The sequence below is a fragment of the Rhododendron vialii genome, chromosome 13a, assembly GCF_030253575.1.
Source record: "Rhododendron vialii isolate Sample 1 chromosome 13a, ASM3025357v1".
Classification (NCBI taxonomy): Eukaryota; Viridiplantae; Streptophyta; class Magnoliopsida; order Ericales; family Ericaceae; genus Rhododendron; species Rhododendron vialii.
Genome location: NC_080569.1, coordinates 9,034,597 through 9,053,126, shown reverse-complemented (window position 1 = coordinate 9,053,126; position 18,530 = coordinate 9,034,597). Strand labels below are relative to the sequence as shown.

At 38.5% G+C, this 18,530-nt stretch overlaps 1 protein-coding gene across 1 annotated transcript; it reads right to left on the bottom strand.

Moving 5' to 3' along the window:
- Positions 1–8,995: 8,995 nt before the first annotated feature.
- LOC131314736 (probable protein phosphatase 2C 4) lies at positions 8,996–12,627 on the bottom strand. The gene is made up of 4 exons (XM_058343580.1): positions 10,809–12,627; positions 10,608–10,721; positions 9,635–9,899; positions 8,996–9,358 (listed from the first exon to the last, which is right to left on the bottom strand). Exons 1-4 carry the CDS (start codon positions 12,402–12,404, stop codon positions 9,243–9,245), a joined length of 2,091 nt encoding a protein of 696 aa, XP_058199563.1. The 5' UTR covers positions 12,405–12,627; the 3' UTR covers positions 8,996–9,242.
- Between the last annotated feature and the right edge of the window lie 5,903 nt (positions 12,628–18,530).

Sequence of the window (18,530 nt, the reverse complement as noted above, 5' to 3'; positions counted from 1 at the left end):
TAATTATTTATTATTCTAACATTGTTTGGTATGAATTTTTTTTGGTTGAAATGTGTTCAAAATGTGCCCCCACTTTTATAGATTCCTGGCTACGCCACTGCTTGCAAGGCACCCTATAGGGCGTACACGGGTCATCGATCTTAACAATGAATGGTTGGATATAATCTGAACTTTTACAAATCTTACCCGTCCATTTGTTTGGATGAAAATCCGAGCCGTCCATTGTAAAGATGGACAGCCGAATTGACCATACTACACGTGTAATGCGGGAGGTGCACTACAGCACCCCGGGTCCAATGAATATTACTTAAAACTAATATAGTAAGAACAACTTTAAACTTGGTGGAAATTTATAGAATACATATCTCTCAATAGAAAAACAGAGGATTCGTAGAATTGACAACTTGACGATTAATTTGTAATAAGTTACCCCACTCCATTCCATCGATCCCTAATGTAAATAGCACTCCTATGATTTAGACCGCGCGAACTGGGTAGTGATCTCAAACTGAACCCGAGCTTCGTCCAATGAAAAATGGTATAGCTAGATTTATTAATTAGGTGATTTCGAAACTGTTTCGCAAGTACAAATGCTGATTAGGTCTGAATTGATGTGCAGTTGGTAGTAGGTCTGCGTCATGCACTAGTTAAGACTTAAAGTCAATGCGCGTGACTAGCGAATTACATATGCTACTTGACAAGCTAGCCATGATTAATTCTTTGTTGTTGTAATTAAAAAAAAAAATACTTAAAATCAAATGGAGGGTCCCTTGAGAGCTGTGTTGTGGCTTCACTGAGTCAAATATGGCTGCGTGGGAGCAAATACATATACTTGCTTGTAGGACCAAAGCATTAACAACGATCCACGTTTGTTCTTTCTTGTTACATACAGACAGATATAGACTTAATTAAAAACCACCCGGATGGGTAGTTCAAGTGAGGCAGCCGCGTCGAAGCGTTCCCGTCCGTTCAAGTTTTTCGGCGGGGTGCTGGTGACGGGTCATGTATGCGACATGGTGATAGATCCAACCAGGCCAACTACGATTAAATCCGGACATTCTAAGGCGTGAGCCATCCCATGGAGGATATAGACTTAATTAAAAACCACCCGGGTGGGTAGTTCAAGTGAGACAGCCACGTTAAAGCATTCCCGTCCGTTCAAGTTTTTCAGTGGGGTGCTGTGCTGGGTCATACGACATGGTGATAGACCCAACCGGGCCAACTACGATTAAATCTGGCATTCCAAGACGTGACGGGTGGGTTCCTTAATTATAGCCACCCCATGGAGGATATAGACTTGGAAAAACCTTTCATCCTTGATATCTTCTGTTTAAAACCTTCATGCCGTTGATATCTCGGTTGTAAATTAAACCATCACTGAGAGGAAAGTGGAGGGTGACCGAAACAAACAAGACAGGTGAGTTGTGTCATTGTTGAACATGTACCTAGAAAAAGGGAGTTCTTACAATATATGACACGTGAGGGTTCGATTCTCGCTAGTAATGCAAGTGTTTGGTGTGGTGGTTGATGTCCTGTGAGCTTGTTCCATCATACATCAGTTTGCCGCTTAGCAGTATCCCTTCTCCATCCCCACCCATCCCCTTAAGAATAGGCTACACATTTATGGAGTGACAAAAACAAAAAACAAGAGCGAAAGCGGAAACAATTGCTTAAATTGGCTAAATAAGCCACTTGGGGTTTTTTTTTTTGCCTTTATTAAAAAAAATGCATTTGTTAGTTTCGCATTAATTTTTTGTGAATTATTGGCTAAATCTGGTTTTTTGGCTGATTTTAAACTTTATTTAAAAAAATTAAGTTTGGACCTTAATTTTTTACTTTTCTGATTCTTCTCGTCGAGATGAACCAATAATCCACAAAAATTTGCCACAAAACTAACAAATGTGAAAAAAAATTGAATAAAGAAAAAAAAACAAGCAACTTATTTAGTCAAACCACCACTACAGCGAGCGTGAATTAAGAAAAAAAGCATAGAGCAAGGATTAAGAGTGGGGGCAAAAAGTTCTACTGAAAGATAATGTGATCTAGCTTACAACCTTATTCACATAATTCCACTCTCAAATCCTCGCTCTGTGCTCACGCTCTCAATCCTTGCACTCACGAATTTTAGTTTTTAAAGAGGTTTTTGAAAGACGTTTTGAAAATTTGTATCCTCATTTTACCGTTCAATCATTACATTTTCTTACTTTTTTAGTAATTTCTTATCTATTACTTATTTAGTTTTGAAATGTGACAACTTTTGTGGGACAAGAAAAAAAGTGTTAACTGGGATCAAAAAATAGAGACGGAGGGAGTAGTTATCTTTGAAGCATATAATCTCTCGGGCCTTGTTTGAATAATTAATGGGTTTTTCCAGCAATTTACAAAGGGAAAAGGAAACAGAAGAAAAAAGGGGCGACTATTCGCAACCCTTTATTTTTTTCATTAGCCCATTAAAAATTTTCAAATAATTACAACATGAGCCCCCAATGCAAAATGTCCTACTTGCCCTTCTAACTTTTTAGACACAACCCATCATCATCTTCTTCCTCTCTTCCCTCAGTCAGTTCACGCCTCCTCCATCTCCATAGCTCGCCATAGCCACCACTACTCGATCAAGAACACCACCGCACCACCGTCAGTCCTCTCTCTCTCAGTACAGTCGCCATTGAATCACCACACTACGACCATTTTGAAAACAATTTCGGTAACTAACTGTTGAAAATACATATATAATTTGGTAATTAATTACCGAATTTTGGTATATGCTTCGGTATTAGGTTACCGAAAATTTATTTGTCAATATTATATTACTAAAGATTAGAAAAGTACTTTATATATATACATTTCGGTAATTGACTACCGAAAATATATACACATTTCGGTAACTAACTGTCGAAATTATTTAAATATTACGGTATTCAAATGTCGAAAACATTACATTTTTTCGGACCTGAAACGCCGAAAATCTGGTTCAAAAAAATTGAAAATTCTGCATCGAAGAAAACACAGTGTTCGTTCGGCTCCCAAATGGGTTTCGTTTTGAGAGAGAGAGAGAGAGAGAGAAAGTAACCTTGAAGAGAAGAGGGGAGGGAGTGGCATTGGTGGGGCAGTGTTCGTAGCTTTGGTGGTGGTGGCTATGGAGATTTGGTGTTTTGGGAGGAGAGGGGTATAATAGGACGATTTGGAGAAATTAATGGGTTATGTGAAGTAAATAAAGGGAAATTAATGGGTTACATGGAATAAATGAAGAAAGTGGGCTAATGAAGAAAATAAAAGGTTGCGAATAGTCGGCTCTCGAAGAAAAAGAAACTCTATTTTTTCCTCCCATAAGCCATCAATTAACTCCATTACTTTAGAATTACCCATGAATCCTTCATCTAAATACACACTTAATTAGCCATTGGAAGGAAAGTTGAGCATGTCAATACTAGTAATAACATCCTTGCAACCAGCCTCACGTGACACGTGGCAGTCAGGTATAAAGGGGTTCATCTTCTACTTGCACATCGCAATATTTGGGCCAATTATTGGGCACTCCCGATTCATAGAGATGGCAAACCAAACCTAAACCCAATTAACTTCCCATGTCCGCCCATTGATAACCCAACTAGCCCATCCACATATATAATTGGTTCTAACTGGGCTATATAGTTCATCCTCAACAAGGTTTCAAATTGGGTTTTAGTTAGATTGCAAATGGGGTGAGTTTTGAGTTTCCTTCTTTGTTTATTAAATCTTTGTTAAAGTTTTGAGAAAAATTTAGATGATAATCCAAAAGAAAATCAGTTAATAAGTAGGGAACAACTACGGGCTAGTGCACATATAAACTTATGTATTTAGAGTTGTAGACGATGCAATATAATCTTACCCCTTGGTGTACAGTATAAGGGAAAATCTTCGGTACATACGCCTTACAAATTGTTGTGACTCATTTTTTGGCCCAGAATATGAACTATGTGAGCAGTAGTTCAAACATTTCGAACTTTTGTGGGCCCCCTTTTATGAACTTTTGATGCTTTTTTGTTTGGACTTTCTCCCTGAATGTTTTTCTTCTTTGATCTCCCGCCTGCTTTTGCATTTGCTCTGTGCTCGTTTCTTAGGTTAGCCTCTCAAGTCTCAAGCGTTTTAAGGACTCAAACTCAACTCAATTTCAGCATTCAAGAGATTTATCAATTCATGATTTTATTAACTCAATCTCAACCCCTGTTTTGTTTTGTTTTTCCCCCTTTGAATGATTCAATTGGGACATTGTTTGGACCATATATTCACCGCCCGTCGATAATCGACCGAAAGGTGGCGATTATGGAAATGCAACCTATTTTATTATTATTTTTGGTATTTGTATTTTAATAACATGTGCAGGACACTTGGCATATCTCTATTTACTTGGAGGTTAAAAAGACACTTGGTTTGTTCTTACACATTTGGAAGTTAAAATGACACTTGTCATGCTCCTACACATTTGAAGGAAAGTGGGAAGTTATTTGGACAAGTGGAAGCAAAGAAAAGAATAAAGAGTAGTGGGAAGTTTGGAAGTTATTTCCTGCACATCTTTGTTTTTCTATAAATAGCCTTTTTAGGCTTCATTGTAAGGACACACAAAAACAACGCCAATCAGGCCTTTATCTTTTCTTTTCTAGGAGTAGAATTAACTTGTAATTGTTCACTCAATCATCTCGATTGGATGTTCTTCTACTTTGAGGGTTAATAAAGTCCATTTTGTTAATCTTCTCCCATACTTCATCCACTTCATTGTTTGTTTCCAAAGAAGTCCTGAAATACGGCAAGGAACCAAACTCCACTTTTCACACCCACATTCCAGCAAGCTTTACGATACGGTTTCCCGTCGATTCTCCGTCGATTGGAAAGAAAACAAGAATTTTGGTAACAATTTTGGCGCTAGAAGGAGGGCACATTACTAATTTGGAAGTGAACAATGGCACCAAAGCCTAGGAATCAACCGCCAACTGACGGCAGTAATGATAACAACAACTCTGTCAATTCTAATGGTGGAAATGATACAAATGAGATGAATGCAGTGAATCCAAACCAAAGGATTCCAGAGAGTAGCCAACCGAATGGCTCAGAGATTGAATCATTAGATTTAATTCAACAATTTGCAAGAATTCTAAATGATCCAGAGAGTGATATTGCTAAAACGTTGACAGCCATGTTTAAGGCTACAGTGGTACGAAGCCAACCAACGGTGGAAGTGCTAGTTAACGTAAACGTTAATCCCGGGCAAAGCAGTGGAGTGGCAAATCCAACTACGGAAGTACCTTCCTCTCAGGTATTTGATAATCAAACTTTTGAGAATGTCTTTACTGGAGTTAATAGAGTCCCAATTGGGAACCAAAATTCTGGGCAAAATCAAAATTTTTATCAAAGTATTCCAACTACAATTCCCATTGGGTTAGGAGTTGGAAATAATGGAAATAATATCCCAAATCCGTACAACATTGGGATTGGGAGGCATCATCAACAGGTATATACTAACCCTACTTTTGAAACTAGGCCTAGCCCAACAAGGCCAACGGATTTTTATCAACTAGTTCCAAATACTAGTGGTGGAAGTAATAGAATTGGAAGTCAATGTGGCAATGGCCAAAATGAAAACATTCTCATTGGTTTCAATGTACTGCCTAGATTTGGTACTAGTCAAAGCCAATATGTGCCTCCTATGGCACACTACACATCAACCACAAAGGTCCCTAAATTATTTGTTCAATTGTTGATCAACGGCATTCGTAAGAGGTATGGATTTTTTAGAAGCCATCTGTATTGGTATATGTATTGGTTTTGGTTGAAATATGCCCAATTTTGGTTAAGAGGTGTAGATAATGTTCATTGCTTTTCTACAATTTTGGGCAAATATAAGTGGCCAAATTGGCCACAGTTATGTGAAAACAAAAGCCTTGCGCGTAAGGCTTGAACATTTTGCGGAAATGGAATAACGGCCATTTGTTGGCCAATTTTAGATCCACTCGACAGAAAGTGAAATGGCCAATTAAACAATGGCTAACCGAACAAAATTAGAGGGTTCATAAGAAATGGAAGAATTCTAGCCTCTGTTCAACGAGTGCCATCCGATAGGAAGATTAACCATTATTTAGTGGGATAATCTGTGGGTTTTGGCATCAATTAATTACATAGAAGACCAATCCTTCATGCCATTTTTCATGGGTGTTGAAGATTATTCACGGTCTTCAAGTGTTTAACTATGAAAGTGGCTATCATTCATCATAGGCTACGAAAAATTTTGAAATGCCTTACTGACATTTTTATTTTTATTTTTCCCTTTTCCTCGTATTTTGAAAAAAAAAAAGAAGTTTTTGCCAATTATGCAAATGAGAAGTAGCCCTCTTTTTTATATTGAATTTGCATGGGGGGCAAACTCATCTTTAGAAAGCCAAATTATACAAAGAAAGTGACATTGGCGTTGAGACTCGAAAGGAGTTGAGTCAAGAAAATAATTCGATCAGAAAGCCTTGCAAAGCTTTTGACATGTTATTCGTTTGAAGAAAGCTATTCATTGGCAATCTTGGAGAGCAATCAGTTACTGGGGTTGAGCAATCTTCGGCCACCGTCCATTTCATTCTAATTGAAGTTTTAATCTGAAAGATTGACCATAAAGGGAAACAATCTTTGAGATTTTATCATGCACGGAAAGTGGTAACACCACAGGTACATGTGGGAGGCTGTGATACATGTGGAAGTCTCTCATCAAGGCTTTAAAATGCTTAATAGTTCTCCGTCGATTTGAACAGTCCTCTGTCGATTTGAACAGTCCTCCGTCGATAAGTCACAAGGCATAAAACCAACACGTACTCTTGAAGCACGGTTCTTATATTATTGACCATTGATTAAAACTTTAATCATGTTTATGGTCCAAGAGAACCCTTTAAAAAATATGTGAAAAGTGTTTAAAAATTTATTTTTAGAAGAGCCAACTATAAAACTTAAATGGCTCGAAAGTTTGAAATTCAAAGCGAGTCAAATTAGACCATCGTTGGTCACATAGAAAATGATCCTTCTACTCCATCTATAAGGGTTTAGAATGGTGAAAACTTGCCCATGGAGTACAAGTTCAAGCCAATCACGGCTGCAAATCATGAACAACCATATGTTCAATACGAATTTATGTTGGACGTTGTTCGGATGTTAAGAGGGATGAATTCTTGAAAGCCTTTCATTTTGGTTTTGGCTGAAACACGTGTGGATTTTTGGCTGTCAACATTTCTATCGACAGACCACGTTTCCAATTTCCTTTCAGTAGGAATCACAGTTAAAAGGAAAACTAATCGACGGAGGCATGCCACCATTCGGCGGTTGTTTTTAAGCCTTGAAATCCCACCATGTTATTCTCGATAACGGCTTTTAAGCCTTTAAGGCTTTGTTATGTCAGTCGAAAAAATGAAAGGGTTGGTGTAAAAGTTATCTAAAACTCTTCGAGAGTTGGGGGGCAAATGTTTACTCCGTAAAGAGTTATCACCCGTTGATATCGACAGAGGGGTGATTTAAAACTAGTTCATTATTCACTTGGGTTATGTTAGCACTTCACCCAAATGAATAAGGGGGGCATTGTTTGGACCATATATTCACCGCCCGTCGATAATCGACCGAAAGGTGGCGATTATGGAAATGCAACCTATTTTATTATTATTTTTGGTATTTGTATTTTAATAACATGTGCAGGACACTTGGCATATCTCTATTTACTTGGAGGTTAAAAAGACACTTGGTTTGTTCTTACACATTTGGAAGTTAAAATGACACTTGTCATGCTCCTACACATTTGAAGGAAAGTGGGAAGTTATTTGGACAAGTGGAAGCAAAGAAAAGAATAAAGAGTAGTGGGAAGTTTGGAAGTTATTTCCTGCACATCTTTGTTTTTCTATAAATAGCCTTTTTAGGCTTCATTGTAAGGACACACAAAAACAACGCCAATCAGGCCTTTATCTTTTCTTTTCTAGGAGTAGAATTAACTTGTAATTGTTCACTCAATCATCTCGATTGGATGTTCTTCTACTTTGAGGGTTAATAAAGTCCATTTTGTTAATCTTCTCCCATACTTCATCCACTTCATTGTTTGTTTACAAAGAAGTCCTGAAATACGGCAAGGAACCAAACTCCACTTTTCACACCCACATTCCAGCAAGCTTTACGATACGGTTTCCCGTCGATTCTCCGTCGATTGGAAAGAAAACAAGAATTTTGGTAACAGACATAAAGGTTCGATTTTCGTTACGTTCGTAACTGATTCACTGTTTTTACTAGTACGAAACCTGATGCACAAGTTTGTACTCCAGAGAGGATTAAATTTGGCTGAAGTTTCTTACGGCAAAGTTTTTCTTGTTACGGTCATGACTCAAATCCAGAAGATATTTTCAATTTTCCTCCGATCAATGAAGGAAACATTACGACCAAGTGACTGCTCTAATAGGTTAGTGCTTAGAGCTTCTCGCTTAATGCTTGGGTTCAAGTCTCTATAAATGCTCCGGTGGAACAAAACATACTCTCTCATGCGCATTGGAACCTTAGCTTCGGTTCCAATATAAGAGCGGTGAGATTTTCGACAAATAAAAACCGTGGTGGTGGTGATGACAATACTCCACGAATACACGGTGTACCTGAAAAATGTTGGTCCAAATTTAATGACAAAATGACAGGTTTTTATTACTTATGAGTCTGATACCAAATAACCACACCTCCCCACCTGCATCGCATTAACTACCCCAATTCCCCCAAATTTAGCTAGCAGTTGGAAGATTCATGAATCTGTTGCTCTGGGGGTGACATTGGTCCCTTATCCACCGGCTCCGGTCCGGCCACGTGGCACGAGCAGAATGCAAAGATAAATTGTGGGAATGATTTTTTTTTTTTTTTTCCTTTCAAGATTGTCAAAAGGGCAGCAGAAGATGAAGAAGCTGGATTGGATTATGCACCCATACCAACAAGAAGGTGTGCTCAAAAGAAATGCAAAAGACAAAGGAAGTGGTGAACAAAATTCCTTTGTGGTCATTTATTGGAGAAATTACAATTTTGTATGACAGTTTATAATCAACATGAAGCAGCTTTCACACCTTTACATTCCCCACTGCCCGGCTCATTTTCACCACCCAGTACTTGAATTGGTAATGTCACAAAGGTGACCAGGAAACAAAATTCCCAAAATTGGATATGAGCCCAATAGTCTCCGTCGAGGTCTCTATATGATTTTGAACCACGATTTTCCCCCCTAACTATACACACGATCTCCATATCCGTCCTTCCAGTGAGATAACAATGATCGAAACATCATCGTGGTATCGACGTCGATCCCCTTGTGGTATTTCAAGCAATTCATGAAAGTCCATACCTGTAGTTTCAACAAAACAAATGTGGATTAGTTCAATTTTCTCCAATAAATTCTGTCACTTTTAGTCCGTGTTTGTTGCAGACTTGCAGTTCAACTTATGGTAAAAACTCATTATTGACCAAAAAGCATCAAATTGAAGCTTCTCAAAAATCATAAGCAGTGCCAAATAAATTGGCACTACATCTATCAAGGGAAAAGAAAAATGCATTAGCTGCAGCAAACACCCCCTTAATAAGAGAGAACAAAAATGTTTGTCATCAATTAGCAAAGCCATACCAGCTTTCTTTGCAGCGCGAAAAAGAAGTTCCTCAACAAGGTGTTGGGCTGGATCTCCTTCGGGTGACCATGCGATGAAAAGTTCGACTTCAGAAACAGCTTCTTCGTTTGTGAAGTATTGATAAAGTCCATCCGATGACAGTATCAAAAATCTGTCTCTTGGCCCTAATCTGTGGTGGTACAGATGCGGTAGACAATTAATGTATGGGGAAGTTCCGACATAGTCGATTCGGAACATTTCCAGAAGAGCATTGTTCCATTTAGGCTGCAAAAACAATAAGTAAAAATGTCAAGCACAAATACAAAACAAGCATTAACCAAAAATGATGCACCTTGATTGACTAATATCACAGAAGGCAAACATTCTTCAAGCATAGGAGATGAATAAACCGGAAATTAATAACTAGATGATACTTTTGTTAAACTACCCACATAAACTAGAAAACCATCAGTCTGAAAGTGAGGTGATGTTTTTCTAAAGCTCTAACTGCATGAATCAATACTTTCGCAGTGGAACGGCCAGAAGTCATTTTCAGTTTCTTCTACCAGCAAGTAGAGAGAATCCGCCAAATCATACTAACTGAGCTACTAGTATTATTACAGCAAGCTACATCAACAGACAAGAAATCTGAAAACTTATTGATTTTGATGCTATTTCAAGTGTATATCATACTGATTCTGGACTTTGGACACCTTGATACCGGGATGCCATTAGATGTTGACCATAAGCTTCCCAATATAGAAAGGCAAGTTGCTTTCCTCTGTTTCAGTGGATTATGAACTTTGTTCTCTTCGAAATATCAAAATCTAACTTTATTCTTGGGCAACTCATTCTTGGAGAATTTTTTCACAGCCATTTGAGGAATCTACTTTCCTCAAGCACCAAAAAGATCCAAAACAACTCCACATTCTCCACTCAGGTCCTATTCTTAAAATGGTTTGAGATCTCAAAAAAGTTCAGAATCTTGTCTACCTGCTTGAGAAAACCAGCCCCGAAAGCTCGAGTGACCTTCAACGAACCTTTCACGCGGTCATTCACCACGGCACAAGCATCATCTGGATGTTCATTCTTTATTCTCTTGACTTCCTGAAAATACAATGCAACATAACATCAACCATAATCCAACAAAATCAATCACCCAAATCAATCAACAATAAAGCACAAGTATAGTACCTCATCAATAGAGGTGCTATGATCCACAGTGAGCTGAAAAGCAGTTAAACTAGGCGTTACATTGGATCTATCACCATCAAATTCAAGATCATGAAAAGTTTCCTCTTTGATCCTTTCCAAATCTTGTCGCCACAGATCAGGCTCGGCCTTTTTACCCAAAACAGCTCTGCTGTCCCCAACACTCATCACATAAACATCCTCCCCTTTCATCAGCATTACAAGCACACAAGAACCCATCAAAGCCAACTCAGGATTCTCCACCAGCATCTTATCAGCAATATCCAAATAAGCCTCCTCCGTCTTCCTCAGCGCCTGCGAAAGCGCACTCAACACATCCGAATGATCAATTGCCCCCGACCCATTTCGATTCATGTGCTCTTTTAGCCTCTGATCCAGCTCTAGCCGCTCTCGATCCCATTTACACCTCCACCTCCTCTGATTCTCCTCCCATTTCTTCGCCGCACCCTTGTACTTACTCCTCCAATTCTTCCCACCCTTCTTTCTCATCGATTCGCAATTAGCATCCCCACTCCCACAAGGATAATTCTCTTGCTCGACGCATCGAGAACACACGTCCTTGGCATCGCGACACGAATCCGAATTAGGGTTTTCAGAAGGAACAGAGGAGGTGGAATTAGATGAGGATTCACACTTGTCATCCCATAGTAATCCTTTCACCTCCTTATGAACAGCAGAGTAAAGGTTAGAGAGTAGATAATCAGGCGCATCGGGGCCGTTAAATCCGTCATATATCCCAACGAAAACCCACCCGTGTTCTTCAGAAACGACGACGTGGACCCGATCCTCACCGGCCTTCCCCTGCGCCCACTGCAGGTTATTCTGGCCCCCCTCCAACGAATCCTCGTCGTCTAAACTGACATCGCTGCTGATCGTCAGCTCGTTTTGCTTGTCGGACCCGACGATCCAATCCTGTTCTTTAACGGATTTAACCATCGGGGCGACGATCGAGCTCTGCCCGCGCGAAATCGTCTTCGAGAGCACTCTTTGGAGTGCCCGGATCAACGACCCTTTGCTCGATCTGGGTCGGGCGCTGAAAGATCCGTGTGAATAGCTCCTCTGAAACTGATCAGATGAGCTATTCGTCTTTTCCATTGGACCGGAAAAGAGGCCGCCCCGGTCAAGGGGGCCCGATAGGAACCCCCGTTCGATAGGGCCGGATAGAAATCCGCGTTCGATCGGGCCCGAGGTGGGGACCACTCCTCCCCCGAAGTAACTAGACGGGAGGGGGCCCGAGCCCGAGTTTCGGGGGATGGGCTGGAGGGGGATGGAGGCGAAAGAGGTGGAGGACTCGAAGGCGGCGGAGGAGGAGTGGTCGATGGAGTTGTAGCTGTAGAGGTCGACGAAGGCGGTGGAGAGAGGGGTGGAGGTGTTGGCGCTGACGGAGGCGCCGGAGATCGTGCGGAACGTCGTCGTTTCCTCCTCCGAGTGGACCTTGGAGGAGGATAGTCGGGTCGGGTCGGGCCGGACGTAGCAGAACGAGTGGCCCAGGTCGTCTACCGGGTCGGATATCACCACGGCCGGGTCTTTATCGCCGCCGGTGAAGCAGCCGCTGATTTTTCCCAATCCGTTACCCATCGCAGAAAAAATATATAGAAGAAATTGAAGGATGAAAGCTTCAGTGGAATGAAGAGGGTACCTGAAATTTCATGGCAAATATTGTGTGAGGAGGGGGAGAGAGAGGAGAGAGTAGAGAGTAGAGAGAGAGAGAGGGGGAAGGAAAGAGGAAGAAAGGGTTGAAGAAGTAGGAAGAGAGAGAGAGAGAGAGGAGTTGACTTTTGGGTGGAGATTTTTGAAATCATACCTATACACAAGTTTTCTTTCTTTATTGCAATTTTTGATTTTTCAATTTTGCTCTCTGTTTGGTTTGGGTGGTGGCGTTGACTCTTAACTTATTGAGAGTCGGGGGTGGTTTGTATGGTCTTTAAAGGGACAAGGACTGAGAGCGTGAATGACACGAATCACATTGGGACCACAGGATTGTGGCGTGGAACACAAGTGTGATGCACGCGCTACTGTAGAGCTTGGGGATACTTTTTCTCGAAATGTCAAAAGACAAAATCGCCAATAAATATGCATGGGGAAGCGTGCCACGATCACCGTTGGATCAAGAGTCTGAGGTGTGATGGAGCAAGGGTGGACTGACACGTGGCATTGCCAGTCCCTCCCCCTCTTCGTTAGAAAAAGTACTCCATTACTCTATTCAACTACAAACACTTATACACAGTTTTACACTAATATTCACATCTTTTGATGGGGTCCACACACCATGAAAGTGTAGTGTATATCGACCCTAATGTGAATGTGAGTGAATTTATTTATATATTTGCGTAAATATTTGTGGTTGTAAAATGATTGTTATGAAAAATTTCCTACTCCCTCCGTCCCTTTTTAAGTGTCCTGCTTCGTAACTCCAACTTATTAAAAAGACATCATCATTATACATTTCACATCAACTTTTTCCTTCACTTTCCTTACTTACCCATCATCATTACACTTTTACTCACTAACTTTAAAATAGAATCTACTTTTAGGGGCAAAATGGAAAATTCACCAACTTTTACCCACTAACTTTACAAAATGGACACTTATTAAGGGACAGCCCAAAATGGAATACTGGACTCTAAAATAGGGACGGAGGGAGTAATTTTTAGTTGAAATTACTCCATAAAATTAAGGTCTGAATTCTCTCCGTCCAAATTTTGAAATAGACGGTACAGTGTTTTAGATTTGCACAATTTATTGGTATAATTGATGGTTCATATTTGATCTTGTGAGAGTCGATGAGCAATTCAAATATTGATTGTAGAAAATGGACATTTCAGATATGAACAATCTCTGTCCAATTCTAATTTTAGATCGGGGAGGATCCATTTCCTACTACTAATTATCACTTGTAATACTTTTTCCGTCCCATTTTGTTTATCCATTTTCGTTATTTGTGTTGTTCTTTAAACGCTTATATATCTTAATTTACAATGTTTTTATAATTTTGAAAACTTTGTATTATATATCTAATCGAGAACTGTCAAACAAGATTCATATTGCATATTTTTGAGATTCATATTAAAAGATATAAGCGATCGAAAATTGACCCGAATATCAAAAAAGAAAAAAGAAAATGGGACGGAGGGAGGGAGTACTATAATTTGGTCGCTTGCGTAGAGTCCCACTTGTATTTATTTATTTTTGTTGGAGGTGGGGTGGTTGGAAAATTACTAGATGTACCATACATTTATTACTAGTGTTTTAGGTAAGTTCATCACTAAATTGTGCCTGTCTTTATGTTGACTTTTTAATGCCTTTGACTGCTCGAAATGTATCATAAACTTATTGAATGGGAAAAAAATTCTGGACACTTCAATCATTAATTTCGTGCATCCCCACACACAAGCGTTTAAAGTAGTACTAGTACTGAGAGAAAGCACCCACCTCCAGCTGAGTAACTCCCCCCCCCGGCAGCAATTTTGATAGGCTTTGTTTGCAGAAATAAATAAATTCCAACTTGTTCAAAATGGGTTTTGTTAATGTATACCCGGAAGACATATGTTAAGGCACATAATAAGAGTACATTAATTTTGCTCCACTCTCATAGGGAATGTAAGAGCATCCACATTGTAATAAACAAATTGGTATGGATAAGCAAATTTAACAACAATGCTAAAAAAATACCTGACATTGTAATAAGCAAAGTTACAAGTTTTTTAGCAAATAATCAAATTCCAACCCATTCCATAACCAAACTTAACAACTTTTACCAATAACCAAAACTCAATAATCAAACCCTATAACCAAATTCAAAACTAAAAAACTAAAAAACACCCCACATTAGAATCGTCTCATCGAGAAGAATAATTTGGTGTGGTCGGATGCGTGATTAGAACTCGTATGTAATTGGACATAGGTGCATTGCGTATTGTGGGGTTTTTTTTTATAGGGATGCAAAAATAACCAATGTGGAGGTAAAGTTTGTTAAGTTTGATTATAAACTAAATGGATAATCAAATGCTGACGTGACACATTTTGGTTATTGATTTTGATTATTCCCATTGCAGATTGCTCTAATGGCAGTAAATTTGGGTTCTCGGAACGCTTAAACTTTTTTACTTTTAGACGAAAACGCCCCTAATTGTAAGATTTGTGTACAGATAAATGTTGATTAAGAAGTAGCCAACGATCCAAGACATAAAATGCAGAAGTAAATTGTCTGCTTAGTTCTTTATGAGGTTTTTCTCCCCTCAATGTTTTTCTTTTGAGCCGCAAAAAATTTTATTCCCTTTTTTCATAAATAAATGTAAGGCCTGCAAATTTAAGCCTTTACAAAGTATAAAATTTATGAACCAAATTATTATTTTTTGGAATAAAGACAAAAATGTTCCAAAAAGTCAGTCTTTTTTTTTTTTTTTTTTGTCCTTAGTGAACTCTTTTAAAATTTTGATCATAATTCCTTTGTTTTTAGATTCTTCTCATTGAGACAAAGTAATAATCCAAAAAAATTGATACAAAACTAACCAATGTGAAAAAAAGTTCGAATAAAGAAAAATAAATAATTCAACCTTTTCATTTAGCCAAAACCGGCAACATCTTTTATTTTTCCCATCTTCAGCCCTCCCTTTTTTTCCTTTTCTTCTTGCAGCTTGTAGATTAACGGAGTAAACAAATAGTTGCACTGTATATCATCTTGATTTACGATTTTTACCGTGTGGTGTTGTTGAAAGGGCTAGAAGGTAGTTGAAAAGATAGCATATGGGAAAAGCAAAAAGGGTAATTTGGTCTCACTTGGAACAAGCTTTTCTCTTGGTCCAATATTGCCTAAACTATCTACTAACTTCTGCAACTTCTTATACAAGTGGGTGTAGTTTGGCTCATTTGCACATATTAACAAAATCCGTGCAAAATTAATGGCCGTACTACCCAAAGTTTTTTGAAAAAAAAATGGCCATGTTATTTACCATTATATTTAGATTCGTATTTGCGCAAATAATAGAATAATTCTCAAGAAAGGGATTTTTAACGAGTGCTATTCTAGACATCCTTTTTTTTTTGTTTTTTTTCCCGTTCAACCAACACTAGGTAAGAACACTTGTTAGTATGCTCTGAAATAGCTGTACATTGTTATGATTAAAGGTGCGCCGTATAGGTAACGTGAAATTATTTTAAAATTTTGTTGACATTTTGTTGATTTCATTGTATGTGTCAAGGATTACACTGGTCGAACATCGGTAACAAAATGAACAAAGCACGTTTGTCTTGAACATTTGGTTCAAATTATCGTACCAGTCAATACATACGAGTCACTACCAGCTAATACCGAAAGGTACCGAATTATTTTTAAATATTTTTTTCCCTTCAAGTACCGAACAATACCGGACGGTACCGGTCAATTCCGGATGGTACAAGGCAAATACCGGATTATTTTTTTTATTTTTAATAAATGTGCATATTATACTATAAATTCTTTTATGTGAGAAAATAACATTAATAGCGATAAATTCAAAACGGTATTCGGTATCTCATCAGTACCGATACGTATCATACAAGTAGAAAAACTAGTATTGTAACCGGTACGATATTCAGAACCTTGAGTCGGAGCACAACAAAATTCATGTCTTTACAAAAACACACAAACAAAGATAGAGTGTGTACCCACCCATGGGTTGTCAACATGGTAAGAGCGAACCTGCGCTTGCAACATAACAGGGGTCGATTCCCCCTGGAGGCAAACCATGATTTAAGTGGGGAGCCATGGCGGTGGGTTGCTGTGCTAGTCTCCCCTGAGGTTTGGATTGCGCGGTCGGATCCAGTAGTGACTCGGCTACAGGGTTGTTCATCGGTTAAAAAAAAGTGTAAAAATTAACTTGTGCTACTGTTGAAGTTACTTGGGGTAGTGTGGATCTCTATTTAACGTGATTTCACTTTGTAAATCTAGTCAATCGGTCCCTAATTAAGGGCAACTCAACCCTCTCTCATTTGTCAACACCAGTAATTGAAAGCAAACAGGTCATATGTTGACTTTGAAATACTAGCTAGCTTTGTTGAATTTTCTTCACTACATCATCACTCTAAATAGTAACTTCCGGAGGCTAGAGAGAGTCGATAAAACTTATTTTTTGACTAAATAAATGGACGAAAGTCATAACCCTATTTCAAGGGGCACATCACGTGACAGGGTCTTTTCTTAATTTTTATCCATGTTCATATGCAGAATTAGTTAAGTATTAAAGGGTTTTTCTGACTAAATAAGTCAATTGACTCTTTTTTTTTTTAATTCTAATTTGTTCGCATTTATTAGTTTCGTGTCAAATTTTTTAGGATTATTGGTTCGACTTGACGAAAGGAATCAAAAAAGTAAAAAATTATGTCCAAACCTATTTTTTTTAATGAAAACGAAAAAATTGGCTTGTTTTTGTCTTTATTCAAAATTTTGGATTTGGATCGTAATTTTTTACTTTTTAAATTCGTCTCATAATGACGAAACAATAATTTACAAAAAAATTGACGAAAAACTAATAAAAGTGAAAAAAATTGAATGAGAATAAAAAAAAATAAGCCACCAAAAAAGCCTAAATACCAAAAAATAAAGAAACATAAAGTTGGGATCTCCACCTAAAGTTATTAGTAATTAGGTCCCATTTCCCCAAGGCTCTCTCTCTTTTTCTCTCTTCTGAAACTCTAGCCACCACATTCACCTTTTTTCTCTCTTCCCCTCCCTCCCATAGGCTCCGTTCAGTTGCCAGGAAAGTACAAGAAAGGATGGAAAAATCAACTTTCCCATGATTTTTGTAGTGTTCAGTTGGCAGGAAAGTAATGGAAAACATGTTTTTAAGTTTTCCTGCAGGAATTACTTTCCTGCAAAAGTGATCCTGCAAAAAACACAGGATTTTGCGTCGCGGGAAAAGGAAAATGAGTGAACACTCACAAAATTTCTCCGAAAGTTTTTTTTTCCTGACAAATGAACAACTAAACCTTAATTATTCTTGCAAAATTCTTTTGTCAAATAAACACTCACAGGAAAATAATTTTCTTTTTCCTTTACTTCACTTTACTTGACTTTTCCTGAGAATAACTTTTCCGTACAATATTCCTGGCAACTGAACGGAGCCATAGGGTTTCACAACCCTAATATGGCAGCGGGTGGGGAAGGACATTATATTAGTTCTCACTCTCCCTTTCTGTTTTCTAGTATTTTTTTTTTTCTTGTGTCTCTTCAGATCAATGATTTGTCATTTGATCTGTGAGAATTTTGTCTATTCTTTGTGTGAGAGTTTTTAGTTACGTCTTTGAGCGAATTTTACATCTATAGATCGGGTTCTTTCAGATGATGATGCTCTCTCAACGCGCGGCATCTGTGTCAACAATGCTCTACTACCCCGTATGATATCTTTGCAGGAGCAACTCATGGTAGCTTGTCAAATCTATAGTTTTGGGAGTTCATTGGCGCGTTCATACTTTGTTGGAGATCGTTTGGGTATTTGTCGTCTTTTTTTCTTGGCTAGCAAGTTATCTCTTTTTGAGACTTCTAGAAAATATGAAAATTTCAGCAAAATGTGCATTAGGCGATGTCTGGTTAGGGAGAAAGACATCAGCCGCCTTGTACTTTTCTCGTTTTGTATTAGTTAGACGATTAGTTTGGCTTTATCCAAGATATTTGTAATGAATTCCTTATTGTAAGTGTCGTTAGGCTTACATCAATACAATCTCTCA